The sequence below is a fragment of the Pygocentrus nattereri genome, chromosome 6, assembly GCF_015220715.1.
Source record: "Pygocentrus nattereri isolate fPygNat1 chromosome 6, fPygNat1.pri, whole genome shotgun sequence".
Lineage (NCBI taxonomy): Eukaryota > Metazoa > Chordata > Actinopteri > Characiformes > Serrasalmidae > Pygocentrus > Pygocentrus nattereri.
Genome location: NC_051216.1, coordinates 8,274,080 through 8,301,856, shown reverse-complemented (window position 1 = coordinate 8,301,856; position 27,777 = coordinate 8,274,080). Strand labels below are relative to the sequence as shown.

Below are 27,777 nucleotides of genomic sequence, written 5' to 3'. Positions count from 1 at the left end.
TGCTCATCATCAGCTACTTTAAGTGTGCAAGAGGTACTCGCTTTTCCATATTTGTTCGAGATATTACAAGAAAATACGCCCTGATGATCATATGTTGGATAATAAATGGTCAGTGTTGAGGAACTGGCTCTAATACGTACATCAAAGTCTGGATCTCTTATTATAGGCTGTCCATTCTTAAGCCAGGAAACAGAAGGCTGTGGGTCTCCATGAAACTGGCACTTTAATTCAGTCATTTCCCCTCTTCTTACTTCTAAATTTGGCACTAATGTTGTGACAAAAACTGGTGTACCAGATTCCATCGTGCCCTCAATAACCTTTTTGGGTCTTATAGTAGTAGTTTCTTGCTCTGAGAGCATTGTTACAACTTTTGCTGCACCCTGACGAGCCTGACCTGCAACTTTCTCAGGGGCAGTATACTGGTTTTCAGTCACTTTCTCAATGTTATGCTGAGGTAAGTCACTGTGAACAGCATGAGTACTGGTTTCATCCATACCAAATAAAGCTTGCATTTCTCTTAAATGAGAATCTAATACAGGCATCCTGCTGGTTTCTAAAACTGCTTCAGTTTTTTGAGTTGAGGGTTGTAAATGCTCAGCCAAGGTCCAATTAGATTCTAACTCAACATTTTCCTCTTGCTCTTGTTCTGTCAGAATGTCTTGCTGCCATTTTTTTATGCGTGTGGCTAATGCTTCCTCCTCACTGATGAGATAGTCGCTTTCGGTTTGCAATTTTTCATTGTCTTCATGAGAAATACCCTCAAGCTGGATTTTAGAACTGTCCACCGCATAGCCTTGTGTGGTAACACCACTGAAAAACATCTCCTTTGGTGTTCTTTTTGACAATGGCTGATTCTTTTCGGGTAACTCAACATCTTTGCATGCTGTAGTTTCCTTAGGACTCTCCATAACAGCAGCCCACTCAGGCTCCAAGGCAACTGCCTGCTCTTGTTCACTTAAAACATCCTGCTGCCATTTCATTATTCGTTGAGTCAAGGCCTCCTCTTCACTAATATAGCGGTCACTCTCATTTGTTAACTCATTAATTCTCTCCCGTGATAAATGCAACTCTTTCTGAGACATACGTTCACTTAGACGCTTTTCTTTTGGTGATCTTGCAACTTTTGTAAATGAAGAATCTCTCTGACTGATCCTTGGTTCTTTATACATTTCATCGTCAGATCTGTGGAAATGAGATGCTTTCTCTGGTTCTTCTTGACGTGGTTTCCATTTCCTTGCTGGTTGGATTAAGATGTCCTCCTCACTAACCAATTGTTCAGTCTTATGTTTCACTGCTATTTGTTCTTGTGACAAAAAATGTTCAGTGTGTGTTTCACTGCCACTTGGAGGCTTTTCTGTGGTCAAAACTTTTGTGAATGATGACTCTTCCTCAATTACTTTTGCAGGTTCTTTTCTGTATGTTTCAAAGTCAGGTTTATATGGTTTCTCCTTAGACCACTCTGGTGTAACAGTCTTTGTGTGTTCCTGTTGCAGTTTCATTGCTTGCTGAGTTAAGGCTTCTTCCATACCCACTAACGGCACACTCTCACTTTTTAACTCAGCCATTTCTTCTCGTAATCTCTTATCTCTTTGTGCTACATGCTCACTTAAGAGTTTTTCTTTGGATGAGGATTCTGAAATCTTTGTGGATGAAGAATCTGTTTGAGTTTTCCCCACTGCAGGTTCTGTTCTGGGTTTATGAATATCACACACTTTCTCTTTAGACCAATCAGATACCACAGCTTCTGTGCGACCTTTTTGTTGTGTTTCTTTTCCAATTATTACATCCTCACTCTCATGATGTAATGCAGTTTTTCCTTGCAATAAACCCAATTCACTATGAACTAAGTGTGTCTGAGTTTTTGCTGCTGTTTTATGTATTTTATATTCAGGTCTATTAGCCTGGTAGCCTCTTGCTTCAGACCATTCAGAGGCTTTTGGCTGATCTAACTGCACATCCTCTTGCCATTTTCCAATGCGCTGAGCCAAGAACTGATCCTCACTCTTTAAACACTGTCTTTCTAAGTTTTTCTCAAGGATATTTTCCATAGGCATTCTTCTTGGCTGTACCTGTTGAATGGGAATGATTTTACCATCATCTTGTGGAACATCATCACTAAGGAATGTTTCTTTCACTACTTTTGTCCTTGATGATGCTTTGAATGCACTCTCCTCATGTAATGTTCTAACCTCTTTAGTAGTTTGGGAGGCTTCACCTGCCTCAAGCCACTGCAATACAAAAGGTTCCTTTGCCTTCATCTTGGTTTCCTCATCCCACTCTCTAAGATTAGCATCATCTCTGCCAGCCAAGTGTTCATATTCTTCTTCCTTCACTGGCTCTTCTTTCAGCACAACAGTCTGATCCGTTTTAATTTCAGACATACCAACTTTAGTTTCCTTACCTTTGATATCCACTAGAGGGAGCTCACCTCTCATCATTTGTATTGCCCTGGCTCTGGACTGAGGCTCAAAGGAGTGCTTTGCTCTTGGCTGTGGGGGCTCAACAAACTGTGTTCCAAGTCCAGTAATTCTCTCCAGCCTATTCTGAAAATCTGCTGAATATCTATTCGTGGTACCCTCACCCTGTTCACTTGGCCGAACAACATGCTGGACCTCTGGCAATGAGACCGGCTTAGCTCTGAGCCTTTCCGCATAATCTGTGTAACTCGGTTCACTCGTGACTGACTCCAGATCAAACTCGGAAGAGGACATTGTAGATATGGAAAGCCTCTTTTTCTGTTTAACAGCTTTCTGCAGGAGAGTGAGCTTTGCTCTAACCTCTCCATGAAGACTGTCAGTGTCACTAAACCTATCACTGTACCGATCACTGCACCTATCACTGAGTTTATCACTGAACCTATCACTGTATCTGTCATGACCAGTAAATCTGTCACAGTAAATGTCACTGTAGCGGTCACTGAATTGCTCATGTCTTTCAAACATCGGGGGAGGAGAACGGGCACGTTCCGAAGCTGTTTCCAACTTACTGCCTTTTTCAGGCGCTCTTGATGGGGATGAAGTCCGGAAGTACATTGTGCGGTACAGAGCACTCTTAGGTCTTACACGCCCTCTTGGTTGTCCTTTAGCTGATTTGTCAAAAGGTGAACCAACGCATCTAAGGTCTACTCTGAATGCTTTCTCCTTTGTTTGATCAAGTAAGGAATCTAAGCTTGAGTGGGATTTGTTTGAACGTCTGGACAGACTCACATAATTAGCATCTTGCTCCTCTCGTAATGACACAAGAAGCGATGCTGTGGATTCGGATGATCCCTCTGTATTAATTGCCATTACTTTGTAACTCCCTGAGTCTTTATCTATTATATCATTGATTGTCAAACTTGTTAAGTGCACATGCATTTTACTCACTGTATGTATTTTACGACGGTGCTCCTTTTGAATCTGCCTGTTATTATGAAACCATAATATCGTGGGAGCTGGTCTTGCAACTAGCTTGCATCTAAAAGCAGTTACCTCCCCTTCCAAAACAGACCGAAATTTCAGCTTTTTAATGATAGAAGGCTTAATGTTTTCATTCCCAGTCTCTGTTACAATACCAACATCTAAAACTTCTTCAGGTCTTCTTTTTTCGGTGTACTCAGTTCCTTCATTATAAAACATTTCTGTAAGAGAAGGGAGACAATGTTCAATGCCTATGCCTACCATGCTAACTAAAATGTATTTAAAATCGAATATTAATACAAATATTAAACACATGCATCAAGTCACAAAGCTATGAAAAAACAAATTCACTCACCATATTTGTTCGAATAAACGCAAGACTCGATTCTTTAATAAAGATTCTGACACGAAAATGTCTTGGTGTTTTGTTCCTTCTTCTGTGGACATTTCTTCAAAGAGTAAATAAATTTCTTTTCAAAGCGTTAATGTATCCAAATAAAACCGACCTTTGAAAAAAAGATTCTTACATATTTACCTGGTGTATTTATCCTAAAATATTCCTTACCTGACTTGCAGAAAGATGAATAAACGCCCTTTCTAATCCTTAGATTGGCGGTAAATTGTTCAATACATTTAGAGACTACAAAGATGAATTGTTAAAGCAGCTCTAGAATTGTATGAGAAGGCGTTTATTCGAACTAATATAGTTTAGAGGTATAACCGTGTTATTTAAAAAGCAAACAACATTAATCACATACCACTATCTGCAAGCCAGTCTAAGAAATATTTGCAGGAGGGAGTTCCAGATGCAAGAAACATAGGAAGCAAGTAAAAGATGTGGCTACTTCCATATCTTTTAAAGAATTATTTCCGGTGGTATGGAAACTTTAAAAGATACACATCCTGCACCTTTAATTTCTGACTACAACCAAGATATCCTTCATGCTGTATGAATAAATAGATGCAAAACCTCGCTTTTCCCAAAATGCTGTACAGCAAGCATTTTATCAGTCAAACTGCTTGCTAACCAAAATGGTCAAGAGATCAGACATACAGATGTCAAATAATAAGATATGAAAGTGTTCCCATCAGAGATCCATGCAGTTTGTATAGTCAGTCATCATAGTACTATCAAATATCATCTATTCAACACCATGTTTCACAAAAGGACATTTCATTATGTAAAAATAAATAAATTAAAAACAACATTCTCTGGACAAATCTTACCTTTGACTTCTTCCTCAATTTTAGTTTCAATCTCCTCACGCACTTGTGGAACTGTAAAACAGTAATTTGATAAATGGGTCATTTTTTAGAAAATGAAAGGCTGGACATCAAAACATGAAAAATGGAAGAAATGTCTCATTGTAGATCATCAGTGTTCAGGAAAATTGAAAAAAAAAAGTCAAATATAGATATAGAGGTGAAAGATAAGAATAAGAGGTAAAAGAAGAAGGGCATGCATTGGCCAACTTGGCACTAAGAGGTGAGTACTGCATGCAGCTTCGGCTGCATTAATAACTTTGCAAGCATAAACTCCTTCTTGCTGTGGACCAACAGTTTTCAGGGCTAAGTGGCACACTGAACCCTCCTGTGACATTATACATGTAGGGGGCTCCTCGACAATTTTACTGTTATATAGCCAATTAATTAAAGCAGGGAGCCCACCATTCAACATCCAAAAAAATATTACATCCTTCTCTGATTTCACACCGGATTTGGGGGACGTTTTTGAAGAAAGTCAGGTGGAACAATAATGTGTTCCCCTCGAGGTCAGTACTGGAGCTTGCACCAAAGGGAAGTCCCTTTGCAAGGTCCCTTTCCATTTGTTTCGGCTGAATGAGTGGTTTATAAGCATCATCTTTCTGACACTCATAAGATGGCTTATGAGATGCTTACAGATTCTGCCTTTGACTTTGATTGGGTTTCAACAAAAAAATTAAAGAAGAAATATAGACCATTAAGGTCAAGAGAAATGGAACAGGTTGAAATGGAGCAATGAGGACAATATGAAAAGACAAATTTGAAAAGACAAATAATGATCATGATAATAAATGTATGAAGAAATGTAAAGAACTAGCATCAGTGGGGCTGGTAGAAGACACAAGATTAAATGAGATGGAATGGGATGCTTAGTGTATATCCACCTTCCACTTGGAGCTGCGCAGAGGTTCTCTGGGTCCTGCCATCTTTACTTTTAATGACACAGCTGTAAATACCCTGGTCCTCTTGTTGGACATTGTGTATAAAGAGTGATAAAACATTTCCACTTTGCTGATATTTGATCCTCTTTTTCGAAGCAAGTCTTCTTCCGTCATGGTACCACAAAAAGTCAGAAAGTGACTGAGGGTCAACATAGCAGAGAAATGTGGCCATTTCACCTGCTTTTACACTTAAATCAGTCACATTTTGTGTCTCAAGGGGACATTTGGGGAAGCTTGCAGTGTCTTCTTCCAAGGCTCCTTCTGCAGCTCGAATACTTGAAGATTTAAGGTCCTTTTGACCTTCTAAAGATGAATATTGTGGCTGTTTTCTTGTTGGAAGTATATCTGTGTCCTTAGTAAATGGAGTGGAGTATGGAAATTTTACTTCATGACAGTAAGAAATACTGTTAATCTCATTTCCAGATGAGGTTAATGGCTGTTGAATCTCATCATTTTTTTCATCTAATTTTGACCACAACACTGGGGATCTCTTACTTGTGGTTTTAAAGACAAGAGAACCCCTTGGCAGGTCCTGATCTTTTTGGAGCTCCAGTGGATATTCATGAAGAACTTGTTTATGGTCATCAAACATCTGGGTCCGTATATCAGATTCATTTGACCTCTCATTAGGAAACTCACCCCTTTCTTCAAATGTGTATGTCTTCTTAGAAGATGTTTTCTGCAAAATAATTCTAGCAGTGCTCTCTTCCTCATCTACTTCTAAAAGTATATCTTTGACCTTGCCAACAGTGGTGGGGTTTGGCAAAGTGACTTCAAGAGAGCCAGTAATTATCTTCCTTGGCTTTTCAGAAGGGGTTGATTGTTCCTGAACCTCATCACCTTTTACAACAGGTTTTGAAGGTCTTTCTGACATGGTTTCAAAGACAAGAGTATCACATGGCAGGTTCTGATATTGAGCCTCCACAGGTAAACTTGGTTGGTGTTTTATTGGAGGGCTGTCTGGGACAAGAATAAGAGCAGTGGGGCCTGGTAAAGTATCTTCTTCATTAAAGCCTATAGCAATGCCTGTACTTGACACTCCGTAAGAGGCCAAAGGTTGCTGAATCTCAGAACCTCTTTCAACTGATTTTGAACATGTCATTGAAGAGATCTCAGGTGGGCTTGCAATGCCAGGGGAATCACTTGGCAGATTTTTATCTAACTGGGTCTTGGTCGGGTCTGTTATTGCGATGTCAACAGAATCAGTCATTTTCTTACTTGACTTTTCAGAAGAGAGTAACTGTTGTTGAACCTCAATACTTCTTTCAGCTGATTTTGACCATGTCATTGAAGAGTTCTCAGGCAGGGCTGCACTGTCAAGGGAATCACCTGGCACCTTTTCATCTAGTTGGACCTGCAAGTGTGGTGTTTTTTCTCTTGTTAAAAGTATGTCTGAGACCTTTGTAACTGGGGAAGAGTCTGGTAAAGTGACTTCAAGAGAGCCAGTAATTCTCTCACTCTGCTTTTCAGATGGTGTTAATTGCTGCTGAGCCTCAATACCTCTTTCAACTGATTTTGAAAATTTCACAGTACTTTCAAAAAGAAGAGTATCGAATGGTAGTCTTTGATCTGGATCCACAGGTAAACTTGATTGGTCTCTCACTGAAGGTATGTCTCTGACATGAGTACTAGGGCCTGGTACAGTCATTTCTTCTTCATGAGAGCCAACAGCAATGTCCACACTTGACCTCCTTGGAGGAGTCCCTGGTTGCTGAATCTCAACATCTCTTACAACAGATTGTGACCAGGACACTGAAGATTTATCAGGAAGGGTGGCAATGTAGGGGGAATCACCTGGTGGCTTTTTATCTTGTGGGACCTCCAAATATGGTGGTTCATCTCTTGTTAAAAGTATGTCTCTAAGCTTGGTAACTATGGCTGGATCTGGGAAAGTGGTTTCAAGAGACGTCTTTCCAGAAGGGGTTGATTGTTGATGAATCTCAACACTTTTTGCAATTGATTTGGACCACATCACCAAAGATCTCTCAGGTGTGGTTTCAAAAAGAAGAGTATCACTTGGCAGATCTTGATCTTGTTGGTTCTCAACTAGATGTTCATGTTGTATGCATTTATGGTCATCAGATCTTTGGGGTTGTAGGCTGGTTATATTTGTAAAAGGTTTTTCCATGCTTGACACACTTTCATTACAAAGATCTTTAAAGGACTCATCTGAGCAATACAAAAGAATATGTTAGATATGTTGGACAGCAAGTAACTCTACCACAGTGCACAGCACTATACTGAGCAATAAAAGGATTAGATTAGACAGAAAGTAACTCTTCTACAGCATACAGCATGCAAAAGAGACAGTACAAAGGTTTGGCATCAAGTGTTAAAGAAAACCAATTATGGTGAGAAAAGTCTGGAACTATAATGAAGACAGCAGAGTGGATCACACTTCAGAAAATAATGTAGGTTGCTTTTACCAATGGAAAACACGAATGTTGGTATATTAAACGGTTTAACTGTGTGAAGTTAGTAAACGTGACGAAAAAGTCTCACTGAGAAAAATCAATGTGAATCAATAAGTAAGCATGGTGTGTCATTCCAAAATAATTGATCTAATTTTATCTGAATTACCTTCTCTGGTTACTGCAAGCGTTGCTGTGCAAACTGCCTCTCCAGCGGCATTGACTGCTTTGCAAGTGTATTGTCCAGCATGCTCAGAAAAAGCATCAACTATTATTAATGTGGCAGTGTTTGTCATTTCATCAAAATGAAAGACAACATTTTTATTTGGCATAACAGGTTCCTGGCAATGAAACCAGCTGATCTCTGGTTTCGGCATGCCAGACACACAAGCGTGAAACCTGGCCACTTCCCCGTGAGACACGGTGCAGCTCACGATGGGCTGAATAAAAGTGGGTCTTTGACCAATAGGCTCCTTCTTTACACTCTTAATGCTGGTGGAAAGACTGGAAGAGGCATGCCAGTGAGATTCTTGAGATGTTATATCCATAATTTTTGTTTCTCCTGTAGGGAAGTATAGATTTGTGTACAGCCATCAGGCATAGTGCAGACATTCACACACCTTTCTTAGCAATGTAATCTCTGTGAGAGTCAGTAAGCTAAAAAGACTTTCCTAGTTAGATAAATTTGTGTTCTTGCAGCATTTGAAGTGTGTCCAACATACGCTCAATGTGTTCATAACTAAATCACCATAATTGAACAATATAAAGCAAAGCATCAGTAACAGATTGAAATGCAAATGTCTGTTGCCATTATATCTAGTAGCAAAGGCATCATTGTCATCATACAAACATGCTATTAAAAGCAATGTTCAGCTCACCCTCCAGTTGCAACACTGCAGAGCAGGAGACCATTCCAGCAGAATTGCGAGCGACACAGGTGTACTCTCCCTCATCTTCGGAATAAACTCTGGCAATCTCCAGCTGACAGATATCATCGAACTGAGACATTCTGAAGAAATTTGATTGTTTGATCTCCTTCTCTTTGCAGTACCAAGTGATAGTCAGATCTAGATTACAAAAAAACGACCCACTCATTGAAGAATTGTGAATATGAACAGAAGCATCAATATGACTGTCTGCCTACATGTTAGGAAACCTTACCCTCTCCAGTCACCCTGCACTGGAATCTGGCAGATGCTCCTTCTTTGGTAGAGGTGCTTTTTATTGGAGATATAATCACAGGCGGGGATAAGGGTGCACCAGTGTCAGGGGAAACAACCTCTGGAACTACACATGAGGACATTCATAAACAATATGATCAAAATAACTTCTTGGGTTTTTTTGGGCATGAATTAAGACTTAATATTTTCTTGGGAAACCAGCTTCTTATGTTTAAACACAAACTTATTTTTCACAAACTATTTTCACCTGGTGCCTTAACCCAACTTATTTCAATGTACCTTCAACGTTCAGTGTGGCAGAGCTGGTGGCCTGTCCATAGTCATTTCTTGCCTCACAGTTGTACTGAGCTGCATCTTCTGGGAAGACCTCGATGAGCAGCAGAGTGTGTTCATTTCCCTCTCTCAGGAACTTGCATTTGAATCCAGCAGACAGTGCCTGAGAGTTCTTGTACCAGGAGACCTGGGGCTGTGGGATGCCGGTCACTTCCACAGAGAAGCGTGCAGGTTTGCCAGCTTCGACAGATAAAGGCTCCATGTGTCTGATGATCTGAGGAGGCTCAGGGACTGAAGACAAAAGAATATAGTTACATGATAAGAAGCAGTCTTGAGTGTAAAAAAATAACATTTCAGAATTGATTTCATATCAGCATCCTTGTATGTTTTTTACTAGTGAAGCTTTACTTGGAAAACTAAAGGAAAAGACTGTATACACTGGCTGTTGAATTTCAAAATAGTTAACTTCTGTCAAAATCGATTACTTCACATTTAAAGGTTCAGTCATGAGGGATTTTAACTTAAAATCTTTGGGAAGGCACTATGGAACAGGTGTAGGGAACTGAGGGCTGGAATTCATGTAGGTTTGGGTAAGAAAATTACAAAACTGCAAGCATCTGGACCTCTAGAACCAAAGTCCCCAGATGTTTACAGATCAGTATTCAATGCAGAAATATAGAAATCAATGGCTTACTGTTGACATGTAGTGTCACAACACTCCTGTTCTTCCCAGCAATGAAAGTATATTCTCCTGCATCACTTCTGTAGGTTTCAGTGATTGTCAAGCGATGGATTTTCCTAATGGTCACATAATTGAAGCGCTTATCAACTGTGAACTGAATTTCAACACCGTTTCTCAACCAGCGGCCTTCAATGTCATCTTCATTGACTTCAAACTCCAAAGTAGCTCTCTGCTTCTCAAGCACCTGGAAAATTATACAGATAAGATAAGCAAGTATTATTAACCTTGACCATGTATTCTGGCAAGGTCATGATGCATGTAACAGTCATTAATGATTAAGGAATGGATCTGTAAATCAGTATTTACCGTTATTTCTTTCTCAACAGGTTCAGTAATACGAACGTCCTTGCCCTCCACTGTGAGGTGAGCCTTGGAAACACTTGAGCCGGCAACCACAGAGTACTCGCCAGCATCAGACATGCGAACAGTTTGTATCATCAAGCGCTGTATGTATTTGTCTGTAGAAACTTTATGCCTGTGCAAGTAAAAATGTAGGTCAAGATACTAGAATCACTGAAAAATCACAGAAAAACCAGCCAAATGAAGTTTATGGAGAATTTCTTTACCTTTCTGATTTCTCAAGTTCTTGGCCATCTTTCATCCATGTGACTTGAACATTAGGCTCAGAGAGCTCACATTCAAAAATGGCCTTCTTCTTCTCAGTAACCTTGATGTCTTTGATGTGTTTTGTGAACTCAATGACACGAGCTGAAAAACAGAAACCAAACATATGATCATGAGCAAATGAGAAATGTATAAAAATCTTGCAAAGAATTAGCTGCAATTGGTTAAATTAGAACTTACCCTCAACAAACAGCTTGGCTGACGTCTCAGCAGATCCTGCCACAAACTTATACTCTGCGCTATCACCAAAGTGCACGTTACGGATGGTGAGAGTGTGAGTGAGCTGTTTAGAACGGGTCTGGCATCTGTCAGTGGACCGAATCTCCACGCCATTCTTCAACCATTTGTAGGTGATGCCCTCATAGTTGACAGTCACCTCAAATGTAATGGTGTCCTTCTCTTGGGCATTCAGGTCTTTGAGCATCGAAGTGATGAGTATGGCTATAAAAAGAAAAAGGGATACATAAAACAACCATAAACGTCCCTGTAATCTTAATACTGATTTTGGGTCCATTTTAACTTCTTTAATCAGGTATATATTCACAAAACTCAGCATTAAGCCACATTGAACAGTAAGGAAAATTGGTGCTTTAGAGAACTTAGAAAACTTACGGCTAATGGTCAGAGTGGCGGAGACTCTGTCATTCCCACACACAAAGGTGTACTCGGCAGCATCATCTCTGCTGGTGTTCATGATCTTGAGTTGGTGGAGCTTCCCTTGCACCACAATTCTGAACTTCTCACTCATCTCAATCTCAACTCCATTTTTCAACCAGGTGGATGGGACGTTGAAATGTGAGACTTCACACTCAAATGTGGCCACCTGGGTCTCTGGAATTTCCACATTCTTCATGGGCTTGGTGACCCTTAGAGCTAGAATGATCATAGCATTATATTAATTTTATGTTAACTAAAAATCAATTGGAAAATTAATTGTAAATGTTTGTATTATACTTACACTCGACATGTAAAAATGCACTGCACTGCATATGTCCCACTGAAGCTGTGTATTCTCCTGCCATCGTCTCATCAACATTAGAAATAACCAGCTTGTGTGCTTTCCTCTCTGAAAGTATCTGGACATTTGCACTTGGCTTGAGCTCTTGGTTCTTGAACATCCATTTAACTGGGATATTGTCATGAGATAGGCTCAGCTCAAAGGAGGCAGTGTCATTTAGCAGCGAAGTCACATCTTTGGGCTTCTTCACAATTTTAATTGCTGAAAAATGATGCAAAATTTTGGTCAAACACAGGTTACCTTATCCATGAAATACATAAAAGAGGGTTAAGAGATGTACTTACTCTCGACATTCAGTCTGGCATTAGCAGAAAGCTTTCCTAGTTTGAACCCATAAACTGATTCATCCTGGGTGTTACAGTCTTTGATTCTCAAAGAGTGAACTGTGCCTTCTACTGTGATCTCATATTTGTCACTTGGAACAATCTCAACACCGTTCTTAATCCACTGAGACCCTTTTACATCCAAATGAGTGAGTTCAAGGCTGAACAATGCCTCTTTTGTCTCAGTGACAGTTTGATTCTTCAGTGTCTTCTTGACTTTCACGGCTATGAAAACATTTGAGGTATACAAGTTTTATGACTAAATTTGTATAATGTATGATGCAATTATGCAGAAAGCTTTCATAAAACATCAAACATATGTACCTTCAACCTTCAGGTTGGCTGATGTTTTGGAGTTTGCAACCTGGTAGGTGTACTCTCCAATATCCTGTGGTCTAGTGATAACAATGACAAGGCGTCTTACAGCTCCAATCTCTTCACTCCTGATATTTTCACTGAAGTCAACATGGTGCCCATCTTTAATCCACTTGCCCTCTGCAGTGGGATTGGCAACTTCACATTCAAGCACAGCAGTCTGTGACTCGGCAACTGTTAAATCTTGCAGGGGTCTGTTTATGGCACCACCTGTAAAAAAAAACAAAGCAAGACTTTGAGAGAAGAAGCATCTTCACAAATGACTGGTTTTCAAAGTGAACAATGTTGCATGTTGCTCAAATGAGCTAAGGCAAAACAGAATGTCTCACCTGATACAGTAAGTTTTGCGCTTGATGTCTTCTCACCAGCTGCAAAAGTGTAAGAACCTTCCTCATCTTTCATAACATTGACAACAGTGAGCCTATACTTCTTATCTTTCGACTCAATCTTATACTGAGGACCAGCCTTAAGAGGTTGATTCTTAAAGGTCCACAGAGCGTCAATCCCAGCATGAGATAACTCAACCTCGAAGGTGACATTCTGGGTCTCTGTGCACACACGGTCCTCCATGTGCTTTACGATGCTGACCTCTGAATAAAGCAAAAGGTAAATTTAACACTTAATCACAACCCAGGTTGCACATGTTATTATAATCATAATTTAGATTTGTGTTTAGTCCTTGTTTGTTGCATTTTTAGAAATGTAAGCAATGTTGGTCAGTTATTTATTAAACAATTCTTTTTTAATGATATGGTAATAAAGCACTTAGCATCTTAAACCAAGAAATCTCCTACAACTCCAACATGAGAATATTTGTGCAATGTGTCAGTATATCTGAGAGCATGTACCTTACATACATCACATAAGTACTTACTCTCAACAGAAAGCTTGCATGATGAATCAACTTTGCCAACAACCAGTTTGTAGTGTCCTTCATCAGAAGCATAAGTCCTGTTAAGTACCAAGCGTTGTTTTGATCCCTTAGCAACCATCTGGACTCTGTCATCAGCCGTCAGCAGCTTATCATTACGGTACCATTTCACTGAGCTAACATCAGCAGCTGAAATTTTGGCTTCTAGCACAGCCTTTGTGCCTTCCACTGTACTAACATCCTTCAGTGGAGATATAATATTGATTGCTGTAGGCAAAAGAGGCAAAATAAAAGTTAATTCAAGTTTATGTTAAGTAAAATTCAAATCAACTGTAAGTATTGCCAACAGAGACTTACACTGAACAGTTAGTTTTCCTGTAGTAGAAATGTCCTGAGCAGGAACAACAAAGGAGTATGCTCCGGCATCATCTCTGTTGACATTTTCAATAAGGAGCTTGTGTACAACTTTGTCAATTACAATGAGAATCCTATCAGTAGCTGAGATGGGTTGATTATTCTTCATCCAAGTTCCTTCCACATTCTCCTGAGAGAATCGCACCTCCAGTTGAGCAATATCACCTTCACAGACAGTCAGGTCAGAGAGGCCTTGCAACAGCGTAACAGGGCGCACTGTAACAAGAAGAGAAAAGATGATTGCTCATGTCGTCCCTCCTAGACATCACATTTGTGCTGAATTCAAAATGATAGGGTATTTACAACTTCTACTTACATTTCATCTTCAAGGAGGCACTTGTCTTTAGATTGCCCACTTTGAAGGTGTATTTGCCTTGGTCTTCTTTCTTCACGTCTTTTACTGTCAGGCTGTGGCGGCCACGACGTGAGGACACAAAGTACTTGAGGCTTGGAGTAATCTCTTTGTTCTCAAAGTACCAGGTGCCTTCAGCATCCTCACGTGACAGCTCACACTCAAACTCTCCAGCATATGTCTCTGGTACTTCAATACTCTCCAGATTCTTCACAATGTCAAGTGGTGCACCTACATAATATCCCACTGGTTATTAACAAACAGTTCTGATACACAGATCAAGACACAAAAAAGTAAAGCAAAAATTTGTTCTGTTTCTTCTAATTTGTTCACTCTCTCAGTCCATGGAATCACGTCCTCTGTCAAAGTCCCAGGGAATACATTAAAACATGATTTTAGAATCGAGTGTTATATTAAAATTCAGCAGTGGCTGAATGAACACACAAGCTGATGTCAAGCACACAGACAGAATAGCTAGTCTGATAGCTCAATTATGCTTCCTGTGTTAGCTTTCACTCAGCTCTTAGCTTTTACTCAATAATCTGACTCATAGTTTTGTGTCTGTGTCGATGGGGCAAACCATAGAAACCCTGTGAATGGATACATAAGCATTACCCAAGTTTAAGCCAAGTTTAAGCTAACAGGGAGAAATTTGGCAAAATACATCAACCTAACTAGAAAGAAAACACATTTTAGGCACCTCGGGACTTTAAGTCTAATTACTTAAAAGTTATAATACTAACCTTCAACGTGAAGTCTGGCAGATGTTCTTATGTGATCATCCTCAACAATAGCACAAGTGTACTCAGCATCATCCTCCATGTTTATAATCAGCACAGACAGGAAGTGCACCTTTCTGTCTGAGTGCATCCTGTACTTGTCCCCAGAGAAAATCTCTGCATTGTTCTTCAGCCATTTGACTTTGACAAAAGGCTCATTTGTCTCACATTCAAAGGTCACCATGGTGTCCTTCTCTTTGGCATAGACATCCTCCACTTCCTGTGTAAAGCTTAAAACTTGCTTGGCTGAAAAACAAAAAATATCTCAGCACATAATGGGTGACTTTTTGGCAAATATAAGTTTAGCACAACAGCATGTAAAGCATCAGTCTACAATACTACTGATACACACCTTGTACCAACAAGAAGGCATGACTTGAGGTCTCCCCGGCAATATTTATGGCTTTTACCATGATGCTAGCTGAGTCATCAGCTGAGACATCTCTAACAACCAATTCACAGACATGGTCTTCAGGCCAATACCAGTAAATGCGGTCGGATTTTTCCAGTAAGATTCCATTCTTGAACCACTGGCATTCTGGATCTGGTTTCCCAACAACTCTGCAACGGAAATGCACCTCATCGCCCAGGGTGACTGTCTGGCTCTGAATTCGTTCTAAGATCTTCGGTGCCTCCATGCTTGGAGACAGAGTCACCTTTTCAGGTCTGATTGTAGGAATAGTAAGCTTGCGTTCCTCTTCCATTTTCTTCTTTTCAGACTCAGGTATCTCCTTGGTCCAGTGCAGAAGCTCCTCCTTTCTCTTCCTTAGCATGTCTTCATAGGATTCATCCTTCTTGCGAGATTTGAACTCTACTGAAGAGATTGCCTCATAGTAGCCCTCTTCAGTTCTGCGCTTGAATTTGCTTCTCAATTCCTCTGTCTCTTCTGTAGGCCTCTCATGAATAACCCTCTCAGCTCTCCTCAGTTTGACGACCTCTTTGGCCTGTGAGGCCTCAGCAGGTTTATCCACTTTCACAACATCAAAGGATACTCTGCCATGTTCAGGACCAGGACCCTCTGGAGCCTTTATCTCAGGGGCACGCCGCAGAATTGATCTGAAGTCCTCCCTCTGTGTGATCTCCAGCTTTACTGTGTGCTCAGCAGTGCCCTCAGGGTTTTCAGCCAATACTTTGACATCTCCTGAATCATAGGACTTACAGTCTGTAATCTCAAGATAGTGAATACCATCATACAGCAGTCTCAATCTTTTGCTTTTGCGAATAAGCTGTCCATTGAGGTACCAGTTCACTTTTGGAGTTGGGTAGCCAGTTACTCTACAACGGTATTTTGCAGTTTCTCCTTCCAGTACTCTGATAGGTTCTGGAAGCAAGACAATCTCTGGCTTTGTTTTTTCTGTCATGTCTTCTCCTGTGACTCCTGAAGGACCTCCCTCATGAGCAATGCGCTCAATTTCATCTATTCTCTGTCCCCTCCTGCCCTCTGGTAACTGGCTTTCCTCAACAAGGCTCTTCTCATCTTTCACAATTAGGGTAGCGGAGGTCTGGTCAACACCAAACTTGTTGGTGGCTCTGCAGGTAATAACACCACTGTCTCTGGAATAAGCAGCTTCATAGTCGAGACTGCAGTAACCAAACTCATTGACCATGCGTAGTCTGTTAGCAGCTGCCAGAGGTTTCCCATCATGCAACCACTCAACAACCATTGTGGGGTCACCAATAGGTGTTAGTCTACAATCAAAGTGCACAGGACCAAAACGCTTAAGTCTGACTGAAGTCAGTTTCTTTTTGAAATGAGGCTTCTGCTGCTTCTCTTTGTCGTAAAGGTCACCCTCCTCCCATTGTTCCTGACCATAGCGGAGATGCAGAGGCTCCAACTCTGGTGCAGCAATTTCCTTAGCCTTATAGGTTCCCTTGGGGATGATAAGCTTTCTTTCTGGTTCAGGTTCAGCGATCTCCACCTCAACGTTGACTCTGCAGCGTGTGGTATCTCGGCCAGCTTTGTTAATAGCTGTGGCTGTGTACCAGGCACTATCAGAACTGGTGGTTTGGGGAATCTTGAAATGTGCCTCTCCCTTAGTACCCTCAATCCTGAAAAATGATAGCATTTCCAGATTTGTATACTGATAACTGCAGTAATGAACAATACTGATACTCCCAAAATTAATTTTACATCATAAAACTTTAAAAGCAAGGCACTCACTTAATATTGGGGTACTTGTGAGGAGAGATGATGTCACTGTTCTTCAGCCAGACAATGTCAGGGAGAGGGTTTCCAATGGCTTTGACAGCCAACTCAACCAAAGTTCCCTCCTTGATGCTAACATTCTTCAGTTTTTCAATAAACTGTGGTCTAACCAAATTTTCCTTGGCTGTAAATGAAATAAAATAGTTTACACAATGATTTAGACATATATCCAGAGTTTCATTAGTCAGAAAAATTATACTAAATTATTTAACATAGTGTTAGTAAGGAAACTGCATTTTACCCTCTACAGTGAGAGTCATGGAGACTGAGGTTTTTCCAGCTCTGTTCTGTGCGACAACTGTCCATTCTCCAGAGTCTTGAGCCATGGCAGGAACCACAATCAGTGACTGTGTTCCATCTTCCTTTACCACAATCTTGTGGGTGTAGTCATTAACCACTTGTTGTCCTTTATTAAACACATTAAATAAGAATGAAAAAATGTTTTTTGTTTTTTGGGGTTTTTTTGCATCACATTAAGTAAACTAAAAACACAAAACCAGATAAACCACTATCAAAGTAATTACCATTGTGGAACCAGAAAGTGTCAGGCATGGGTCTTCCAACAACCTTCAGATCAAATCTTGCCGTTTGTCCTTCAGAGCACCTGAAAGACGATGGCTTCATGACAAACACAGGTTTGTAAAGTCTTTCCAGCTGGGCCTCATCTGTCTCATCCAGCCTGCGAGCAGGTGAGCGACCAGGGGAACGGCTAACAGAGCGTGCAGGGGAGCGTCCAGGAGAGAGGCTAGTGGACCGTGCAGACATTGGGGATTCTGACCTGAAACAGGAATTGACACAAGTTAATGACTAAACATATAGTCAATATACAGTGCCTACAACTTTTGTGGTATCCTATATACCATTCAATAACAAACTTTGATATTACAAAAAGGTAAACTTACTGTACTCTTCTCACTGCCTCTGCCTGAGGATAATAAGGCTGAGCAGTAGCTGTTGACTCCACATAGAGTTTTCCAGAGCTGACAGCATTACCCTTCATGTTACATGCTAAAGCAGTATAGACTCCTTCATCTTCTGGCAGCACCACAGGAAGGCGCAGACTGGCCCTACCATCCTGAAGAACCTCCATCTGATAACGACCTCCATGCTTGATGCGCTTGCCATCTTTGTACCAAGCAATCTGTTTCGAAATTGGGAGGAGCAGGGGGAGGTTATGAGCTTAAATGCTTACAACATGCATTCTGTTACAGTATTGCTAAAACACAAAAGCATGGAATTATGGAATACAAGGAATTAAAACAGGGAATGTTCTGCCTGAAAGGCTTATATGGCTGTCAAGAGCTGTTGTTTCCATCTAAGCCTTTTTAGTAAACAAATTGTGTATGATAAGAAACAGCATAGCAAATATTGAATAAAACTCCCAAATGTCCCAAATAACCTTGAGATGGAAAATTGTGATAAATGCAATTTCAAGGTGTTTTAACATGCACAAAGTATCCTGCTCTGTTTTCCTGGCTTTATTGTTATTGTAACCGGCTTGTGTTAATCCAGAAGCATTATCAGTAAAGTGGAACATTGCTGTGATGCTTACAGTAAAGCAGAACGATTTTCAGTGCTTTTACGAGAGAAAATGAGTCTGTATTACTACTCGCACACTGCTCTGAGAAAAACACATTCAAAGTATAGTCACTGGGCATATTTTAAGTGTGGCTAGTTTAACCATCTTTCAACAAAAGGCAGCTACTTTAACTGTGGTCAAAACATGGTATTACAGATATTACAGTTTTGCACCTTTAAAAATAGTTCCACACTGCACTTACATTGCTTGTTAACTTCTGTAAATGCGTGTCACTGATGCACAATATGGAAAATACCTGATAATGACACCTCTATGGCAACAACAAAGGACTGAATTTGGATCAGGCTTAACTTTAATACAGTAGATGGAGAAAAATAGTTTTAATGAAGATTAAATAAAATAGCTAGCATCACTGCATTTCTTATCACTGCAATGTGTTAGTACAAATAAGATGTTACTAGTAGTGTATGTAATGCAATACCTTTGGCACGGGATTTCCTTCCATTTTGCAGTGGAAAGTAACTCCCATTCCCTCCATGATTCTGTAGCTTTTCACAGCTGTACTGATTGAGGATCCTACAGCCTCATGCTCAGCCACAGTAATCATCTCCTCTCCATCTTCAGTCACCAGTTCCCGGTAAGTAATCTTTAGAATCCTGATCTCAATCTCTTGAATTATTCTCTGCTCCAAAGCAGAGATTTGGAATTCCTGTTAACAATACAGGGTATTTAATATTTGCTTTATGTTGCAACTGTAATAAATGTACAGGAGTTATTCATTTAAAATATCACCATTACCCTCTCTGTGATGAACGTCTGCATTATCTGTGCTTGCTGAGCCATCCTCCTTTGTATGTCATATTCACTTACAATCACCGCCGCTTTGGGCTCCTGCACCACCGTAGTGGTTACTTCTGTTTTGTACGTCACTTCCTGTGTTTTCATGTATGCCTCATATTCCTCTGTAAAATGACACATTCCTATTATTATTATTATTATTAAGAGACCCTTATTAGTCCCACAACGGGGAAATTTCACCTCCACATTTAACCCATCCGTGAAGTGAAACACCACATACACACTAGGGGGCAGTGAGTACACTTGCCCAGAGCGGAGGGCAGCCCAATCCGCAGCGCCCGAGGAGCAGTTGGGGGTTAGGTGTCTTGCTCAAGGACAACTCAGTCATGTGCTGTCGGCTCTGGGGATCGAACCGGCGACCTTCCGGTCACGAGGCTGAATCCCTAACCTCCAGCCCATTCATTTGATCAGTTAGTTTAATGGACTTTCAAGATTTTAATATGAACTCTTTCCTGCATGCCATTGCCATATTTCTTTTCAGTTTTTTGAGGTGCTGAAGACAGTATAAGCTACACTTATAACATCTTTCTTTTTTCTGTCTTTTTTTCTCAAACCACATGGTGAACTGTAGCATCTGATGTGCTCTCAAAGTATATAATTATTTCAGTACTTACACAGACTTTAAGAAAAAACTGAAACACAACCAGTAGGACCTTACCATCTGTTTCCTAAATAAAACCAGTTTAGGTGTTATCAGTTTTGTAAATGTAAAGCACAGCCACTGATGCAGAAAACTAAAAATCTATAAAAATGTAGACACATGTTTTTCTTTGGACAGCGACAATATGAAATATGAATACTATTATTGGCATGTAATTGCCATTTGGTATACCATGTGAGAGTAGAAGTACCATCTGTAATGCATACAATGGGAGTAAATAACCACATTGACCCTGGAAACACTGGCTAAACTACTACTTTCCAGACCTTTTTATATAACAAGTTAATTTCTTTTATCAAAGAATTACTTTCAAACCTTTCTGTATTCTAAAGAAACACTTGCATAAAACATTTTTACATATTTTTTTCAAGGCTTAATGGTAAAAGTGGTCCTATAGCAGGACCATGGTTTACTTCCATGGTGTGCATTGCACATTATAGTACTATTATGGTATGCTGTTGCCATATAGCAACATAAAAGTGCCCTCTCAATTTTTTTTCTATTCACTGCCATTTTCAATAAGAAACTCATTAATTAATACATAATGAAATGTCTGAAGGTATGTCACTGACCTTCTTCGAGGAGATGTGTGGAGGCAGATGCCTCTCCATGTTGATTTTTAGCAGAGATGCTGTATTCTCCAGCATCATCAGCAAACGTCATGGAGATCTCCAGTCTGCATTCTCCTGTATCCTTATTGTAGCTCACTCTATATCTGATGATTAGGAAGACAGGCATACGTTTGTTCTGCTGCTAGATATGATTATTATGACTGACTACAGATGGCTGCTGTAGTTGATCAGAACACCAAATACCTATATCCAGTGGTGAGTGGGACGCCATTCTTCTTCCAGTAGATGTGAGGTTTGGGGCTGCCACCAATCTGACAATTGAAGACAATGCTGCCACCTTCCACCAGTTTCTGTGTAACTGGCTTCCGTATAAAGAAAGGAGCTGCAGCTGCTCCAGCTTCTACACTCTCTACAGCAGTCACTTCTGTTACAGCTGCTTCTTTACTCTCAATAACAATCCTAAAAGAGTCGTCACAACAGATTTTAGATACACAGTGAATGATGGAAATCATCAACTATTGCCTTTTCGTGAGTTTGCTACTTACTGTTTCTCCATTGTAACCTCTTCTCGGCCTTCAATCTCTTCAGACACTGGAGGAGGGAGAGGGGGATCAATTATGCAAGCTTGGAAGGAAACTAAGTCTCTGTAACAAATGTTCAACAGATCACATTTTAAGCCAAAAACTATGTTTTAATGAGTGCTACCTTTAACAAGGAGGTAGCAGGAGGTGCTGACGGTTCCAGCCTCACTGGTAGCGGTGCAAGTGAAACGGCCACTATCCTCAGCAAAGGCCTCACGAATCACTAAGCGGGCAAAGTTGTTCTCGTATGTGATCTGGAAGTCAATGGAGCTCTCAATCCTGTAGTCTTCTCTGAACCACATAATGCCAGGTGTAGGGTGGCCTGAGATCTGGCACTCCAGAGTCACAGACTCTCCCTCTGTAACGGTCAAGTTCTTCAATCCCTGAATGACAAAACACAAAAGAATTCTGCTTAATAAGACGTCCTAGCATTTAACATCAGTGTACACCAAAACACAATCAAAGACAGAGCCTGTTAATAGGTTTTAAAGTCCCTTCAAGGGGAAAACAAGATGAGTAATACCTTTAATGCATGTTTTTACTTTGAATGCATGAACACTTGCATTCAAAGGTTTGGAATCTAGAACATGTTGGCTTCAGATAAATGTGTAAAATTATTTTACTTCAACTTTACAGATTTCAAATAACACTCAGAAGCTGTAAATAAAAATGAAGAAGTGAGGATGATCCACAATAATGAACAGTGATGTCGATTATTCTGAAATGAAAACTGTACAGCATTCACAATTAAGTTGTAATAAACTGAATATCCAAAATTCACCACATTTGGAATATTGGAATGGAAACATTGTTTGGCAAATAGTCAAGTAATATTAGTAATATTCAAATCTCCACGATATAATACAACTGTAAGATATTATTGTATATAAAAAAACACAAATGGTTAATATGGCAAGTGATCCCAACTTTCTGAATGGTGCCAGATATACTAATGAATATTTTCTTATTTTCAACTTGTTTAGAAAAACAACAAAACATGTAAAATGGACTGGGGTGTCTACACTTTTGCATACAACTTCAGAATGCTCACACTTAATGATCTTCACAAAACTGAAGTGCAGAAGCTATACGGTCACCGAGCAGAAATGTGCGTTAAAGTATTGATGGTTCTACTGTTTTCATTTTTGTGCATGGCTTTTTAAGCAATATGTAGCTCTACCGAACTTCTGTGTGCTTATTTCTCTTTGGTAAAGGTGGGAGCAATAATGAAATAATAAATACCACAAGCTAAATCATGTAATAAGACTAAATGGTTAATACTAATAATAATTCATTAAGCAACGAGTAAGAATGTATTACATCACTATACCTCAACAGTAACACATAATGCAGGATATTTCAGTCGTGTTTTTCACTTTGTTTTTTCTTTGAAAGTCCTACCTGCAGGTATTAATGCACTAATTGGAATTCTAAATAGACACATGCAGACCAACATACGACCAACTTGCAAATACTTACAACAACAACAGTTGGAGGCATAACTGGCTCTTTGGCAGCTGAGGGGATTGCTGCTGTCTCAAGAACCTGAGGAATATAAACAAGGTGTTGATTACTTTGGGGTCCTGGGTCACAGGCACCTGAGTTAGCAGTGGGAAGTGGGTTAAATGAGGCAGTGTTGCAAAGGAAGAAAATGTTCAGAACGTCAAGTGGCAAATGTGATTAGAGGAAGCAGGTAGATGTGAAGGAGAAATCCTCAGTTAACCACGTAAAATCTGTAAGAAAAAGTGTTAAGACTAAACTGAAGTGACCACACAGGTAATGATATGACCAAAAACAAACAAAAAAAAAAAGAATAGAAAATGAATAAAAATCAATGGACAGCCACGTGTGAGATTAATAACAAGCGTTAACTTGGCTAGCAAGCATCATCAGTCTACAAACCTGAGTCTCCCATCCCCCTGCATATGAGGCATCTATCTGTCTCTGTAACTCTGAGTCGAAACGCAAGTGATATTTCTCAGTAGTGTCCCTAAAGGGAGAAGGAGTCGGCTGTGACGTCACTCTCGTCTCGACCTTATAAGTCGGGGGCTTGACGGGCTTGATGATCTTTTGAGCAATGGAGGTAGAAGAGAGCTCTTTCTGCAGGGTGGCAATAGCAGAGCCTGCTATTGAAACCTGACCAACCCAAGGAGAGCAGCGTTATCACCACAGACTGGAATTACATGGTATAGCATTGCTTTGATTAGCCACTCCAAATGGAAAGCATCCATGAAGAAGATGACTTCTAGATGATTATTGAATGGAATGGGCAATGGAAATAAGTCTTAGTAAAAGGAGTTAAGGGAAAAGAGGTTAGGTAAATTTATATGACATTATTTTTGAAGCTAGAAAATGATGGATTATTTTTTGTTTACAATGCATTGTTGATTCCAGATGACATAATATTAGGTTGTATGGTATGATGTTAAGAGTTAGACTTAACACAAATTTTTGTTTATGTGGAAGCTTCTAAAACTAAGACAAGATGTTTCTCAGGCAAGCAGTATATACCCATCTTAAGGGTCATTTTCATATGTGAGGCATAGTTATACTATAAATGGCGATCAATGTCAATACATTTGATCCTTTGTTACCTTTGCCTCAATTTCTGTTTTGTTTCTCATGATAAAATCAGCATATCTTGAGAACATTTTTTCCAGTAGTTTATAGTTGAAAGATACTGATTGTGACATTGCAGTAACTTGGGGTTTCCACTGCTTGCTTGATTGTACTCAAGCTTACCTCATAGCTATGATCTGGTTTAGGAACTGTAACTTTTGAAACTGTGAAATGTGGAACTGGGGACGGCGCGAGTCCAGTATCCACCTGGGGCCTAACCTCAGTAGTTCTTTGGATCTATCACAAATCAACAGAAAATGAGTTGATGGCTTTTAAAAACATCATCATCATCTATTATCACATGAAAGTGTAGGCAGTAAAGACTTCTGACCTGGGTGACATGAACGGTTTGATCGGACGTAGCGCTTGCCACGACACTGGGAACCTGCAACACCTCTGTTTTACTTGTGACGTGCTGCTTAGCAGCTAGAGTTGCCTGTTGCTGTTTCATATCTATTTCTTCTTCAGCCACAGCGGTCTCAACATGCCCAGGCTTTCGCACACGTGCATGATCCACCGCGGCAAGAACCGTAGCCACGGCTCCGGCCTTTTTCCCATCACCCTGGCAACGACAAGCACCCATCACAATCTAGCACATTCACAGACTTCTTGTGCTTGGTAAAAGATGAGTAAAGATCCAGACACTGTGGGTAAATTCAAAGAATTTCAGTAAAACAAAATCATGTTGTTTACGTTGAACCCAGGTGGCCAAGGAATGTGTCTAGAGTTAGTAAAGGGGTGAGCAATGAGAAACCACAGAGAGCACTAAATGTGCAATGGCCACATTGTTGTCCATCATTGAGTGGAGGTTGTAAAAGACCCCTACAGTGCACCTCAAAGGACACCCATTCAAAGTGATGTTAGGTGAAATGTTGGACTTCAACTCATAGTGCAACACGGTGAACGTGGTCAGAACACAAGTGAGATGGCGTGAATTTCAGCTACCTGCTCCTGAGAGTCAAATGTGTGTGATGTTTCCATATGTGTCGTGCCTTCTGAGAGAGCCCCAATGGTCTCTCTTATACTGGACTGCTCAAGAAGTGCCATGGATGAAACCTTTGCCATGGGCTTGATCTGTTATGTCCAGAGGGAAACTAATTGGCTCATTTTCAACATAAGCAATGTATGAGATGAATTAAGTGTTAAATGCTAAACAATTTTAAAATAAGTGTGCTTTAAAGACAATGTATTCAGCAAAAAACTACTAAAAGACATTTCACCTAACACTGAGGTGAAATAATTTCTTTCTTAATGTTCTTGTGTGACACAGATATCAGAAGAGAGCAGTGAAAAAACAAACTACAGTGATGAGAAGGGTGATATAGTTTGAAAAGGAGAAATGAATAAAAATGCACAAAAGAGTGGTTTTAAAGCCAAAATGGATTTTCACTTTGGGAAAGTCAATGAAAGAACAAAATGCAGAGGTGGGCAGTAAATAGTTACTTTCACTCAGTTCCATGTACATTGAGTACAATTGCAATTTCTCTTAAAGCTTTGTTTTACAGTCCTTTACAGTCTACGTATTAAGGTAACACTTTATTTGAAGGCTACCTACATAAGGGCTTCATAACACATTCATAAGCACTGAATAATGTGGTTATGAAGCACTACTTGAACATTTATTACAGCACTAAACATATTTAAACCCTATACATAATTGCATCAATCATCTTATCTATGCCATGGAGGGAAGAGGGGGTGGTTTGCAGGCATATTTCACCTGGTATTAATACAATGTCGTCTTAGGAATGCTGACATAAATAGTTATGTATAGTGTTTTAAATATGTTTAATGCTGTAAATATGTTCAACGTTTATTCTTATTATGTCAGTACAATGTCATTTATTTCATAAAACATCTTATGTCAGGTTGCGGGAACCGACATAAGCACTTAATAAATGTTCAAGTAGTGCTTCATAAACACATTATTCAGTGCATTATTCAGTGCTTATAAAGTATTATGACTAAAGGATGAAATGAAATGTTGAAAAGAAAAGACTAAAAACTTGCAGGCATTAACCAGACAAGTTTATGGTGCAATCTCCAATTAGCCGTGTTTTTATTTGATTTTTTTTAAATAATGGTACCATATTAATTTAAAACTGAGTTTGCATTTTTTAAGACTTACATTCAAATTCAAAGGCAAAATGTGTATTTGCGTTTGCATATGATTACAACAGGAAGTTTGACTTTTTCGTCACTTTCTCTTAAAATGCAATTACAAACAAACTGCAAATACATTTTCATTTTAGCAGAGCTGAAGCATGACGATGAAATGCATTAACAAAAGGGCGACTCAGAGTCAGACCACAAAGACAACAAAAATGAAATGTCGAAAAGTACTTTTTGCCACTTAGAAAATTTTCCAGCCATTATAAAAAAAAAGCAAACGCAAATACACAGTTTGCACTTGAAATATGTCTTAATAATGTGCAGTCACATGGGAAATGCAACTATACGGAGAAAATTTTATTACCATTTACATATTTGCATTTTTTACTCAATATAACTACTTGATACTTTTTCCTATTTACCATTGCAGCGAAAGACTTCAGTGGAAGTTAACATTAGTATGTTTATAATTACCGCTATATTACTCCAAATAATTATTTGATTATGAAGTATTTTACCATGTCCTTTTTTTACCTTGACTTATAGAATCTTTTGTACATTTTAGCAGAATTTAGTTAGGCATTTATATTAATACCTAAAATTTAAAAGTACCCTATGAAAGTTTTGTAACACGGATTGTGCTTTGAACCTCTTTCCTGAGTAAATGAATCCAACAACTGAGAGAGAACTGAAGTTAAAACCTGGTGAAGAACTATGTCTGTGAGTGAGTTATCTACGGTCATCATATCTTCATTGGTATAGTGATGATTTTACATTTGAGACTGAAACCTTTTTGAGTTTTGCTAATAAAGACATGGCGCGGTCTGAAAAATTACCACCAGAGCCGACCTGACGCCTCTAAACTTAAATTACTCTTTCCAGCTTTACAGGGTGACTTGAGCATCACACGCTCACCATATTTTAGTGTTTTTATTTTTCTTCTGTCTCAATAGTGTTAATTCTTTGAATTGAGAAAAAAATGGCCTAGCCCAGCATTAAGGGACTATAAAAAGAAGCATAATCCATATTCCTGAGATCAAAAGTATTTCCACTTATATTTAAGCATGAAGAAGTCTAAACTGATTTGCATTGTAGTTTAGAACAGAACAATCCCCCCCAAAAAAGAAAAGAGCCTAACGAACTTCAATTCATGTGCTGACAGAGGCGGGAACCATTACTACTATCACTGCAGTTCTATAGGGAACCTGTCCTGATACCTTAGTTGTTCTTTGCTAGGCTACTTTCACTTCTATTTTAGTCTTTATTTCACTAGACTTTTATTTGAGAATAGTTCTGGATTATTCCTCCCATCTCTGCAAAAATGGAGTTGATTAAACATGTGGGATGAGTGACCACACCACTGAAAGACCAAACTACCTGCTCGGTCGGAGGTACGAGAAGGACAGTAGCAGTGCTGCTCTCTACACTGTGAGGCTCTGCTGAGCCAGGCAGAGGCTCACGACTACGAGCCTGGTCCACTGCTGCCACCACGGTGGCAACAGCAACAGATTTGTCATCCATGCTTTGCTGTTCCTTTTGCACATGCAGGTAAAATTAGGATGCAAGACAAAAGTCAGTGAAGATCATATAGCTGTTCTTAAGCATTGCAGGTAGAGATATATGCATCAATAGAAATACACATAGACATATTCACTTTGCAAGC

At 39.6% G+C, this 27,777-nt stretch overlaps 1 protein-coding gene across 3 annotated transcripts in view; it reads right to left on the bottom strand.

The window, feature by feature from the left end:
• Nucleotides 1-27,777, bottom strand: part of ttn.2 (titin, tandem duplicate 2) — a 180,210-nt gene that overhangs the window by 143,328 nt on the left and 9,105 nt on the right. For all 3 annotated transcript variants that reach the window (XM_037539621.1, XM_017710611.2, XM_017710612.2), the window contains exons 8-42: nucleotides 27,492-27,647; nucleotides 24,948-25,076; nucleotides 24,334-24,564; nucleotides 24,126-24,239; nucleotides 23,286-23,519; nucleotides 22,863-22,928; nucleotides 21,508-21,766; nucleotides 21,348-21,393; nucleotides 21,046-21,261; nucleotides 20,803-20,945; nucleotides 19,510-19,673; nucleotides 19,193-19,420; nucleotides 18,074-18,312; nucleotides 17,696-17,949; nucleotides 17,413-17,577; nucleotides 17,127-17,295; nucleotides 15,318-17,014; nucleotides 14,930-15,211; nucleotides 14,151-14,417; nucleotides 13,778-14,050; nucleotides 13,424-13,687; nucleotides 12,879-13,139; nucleotides 12,499-12,759; nucleotides 12,136-12,399; nucleotides 11,792-12,052; nucleotides 11,446-11,706; nucleotides 11,014-11,274; nucleotides 10,776-10,917; nucleotides 10,516-10,684; nucleotides 10,162-10,393; nucleotides 9,474-9,758; nucleotides 9,175-9,300; nucleotides 8,892-9,080; nucleotides 8,183-8,575; nucleotides 4,626-4,676 (exon numbers count right to left, since the gene is read on the bottom strand). In XM_037539621.1, coding sequence (XP_037395518.1) covers nucleotides 4,626-4,676; nucleotides 8,183-8,575; nucleotides 8,892-9,080; nucleotides 9,175-9,300; nucleotides 9,474-9,758; nucleotides 10,162-10,393; nucleotides 10,516-10,684; nucleotides 10,776-10,917; nucleotides 11,014-11,274; nucleotides 11,446-11,706; nucleotides 11,792-12,052; nucleotides 12,136-12,399; nucleotides 12,499-12,759; nucleotides 12,879-13,139; nucleotides 13,424-13,687; nucleotides 13,778-14,050; nucleotides 14,151-14,417; nucleotides 14,930-15,211; nucleotides 15,318-17,014; nucleotides 17,127-17,295; nucleotides 17,413-17,577; nucleotides 17,696-17,949; nucleotides 18,074-18,312; nucleotides 19,193-19,420; nucleotides 19,510-19,673; nucleotides 20,803-20,945; nucleotides 21,046-21,261; nucleotides 21,348-21,393; nucleotides 21,508-21,766; nucleotides 22,863-22,928; nucleotides 23,286-23,519; nucleotides 24,126-24,239; nucleotides 24,334-24,564; nucleotides 24,948-25,076; nucleotides 27,492-27,647 — 8,752 coding nt within the window. The remainder of the gene's footprint in view (nucleotides 1-4,625; nucleotides 4,677-8,182; nucleotides 8,576-8,891; nucleotides 9,081-9,174; nucleotides 9,301-9,473; nucleotides 9,759-10,161; nucleotides 10,394-10,515; nucleotides 10,685-10,775; nucleotides 10,918-11,013; nucleotides 11,275-11,445; nucleotides 11,707-11,791; nucleotides 12,053-12,135; nucleotides 12,400-12,498; nucleotides 12,760-12,878; nucleotides 13,140-13,423; nucleotides 13,688-13,777; nucleotides 14,051-14,150; nucleotides 14,418-14,929; nucleotides 15,212-15,317; nucleotides 17,015-17,126; nucleotides 17,296-17,412; nucleotides 17,578-17,695; nucleotides 17,950-18,073; nucleotides 18,313-19,192; nucleotides 19,421-19,509; nucleotides 19,674-20,802; nucleotides 20,946-21,045; nucleotides 21,262-21,347; nucleotides 21,394-21,507; nucleotides 21,767-22,862; nucleotides 22,929-23,285; nucleotides 23,520-24,125; nucleotides 24,240-24,333; nucleotides 24,565-24,947; nucleotides 25,077-27,491; nucleotides 27,648-27,777) is intronic.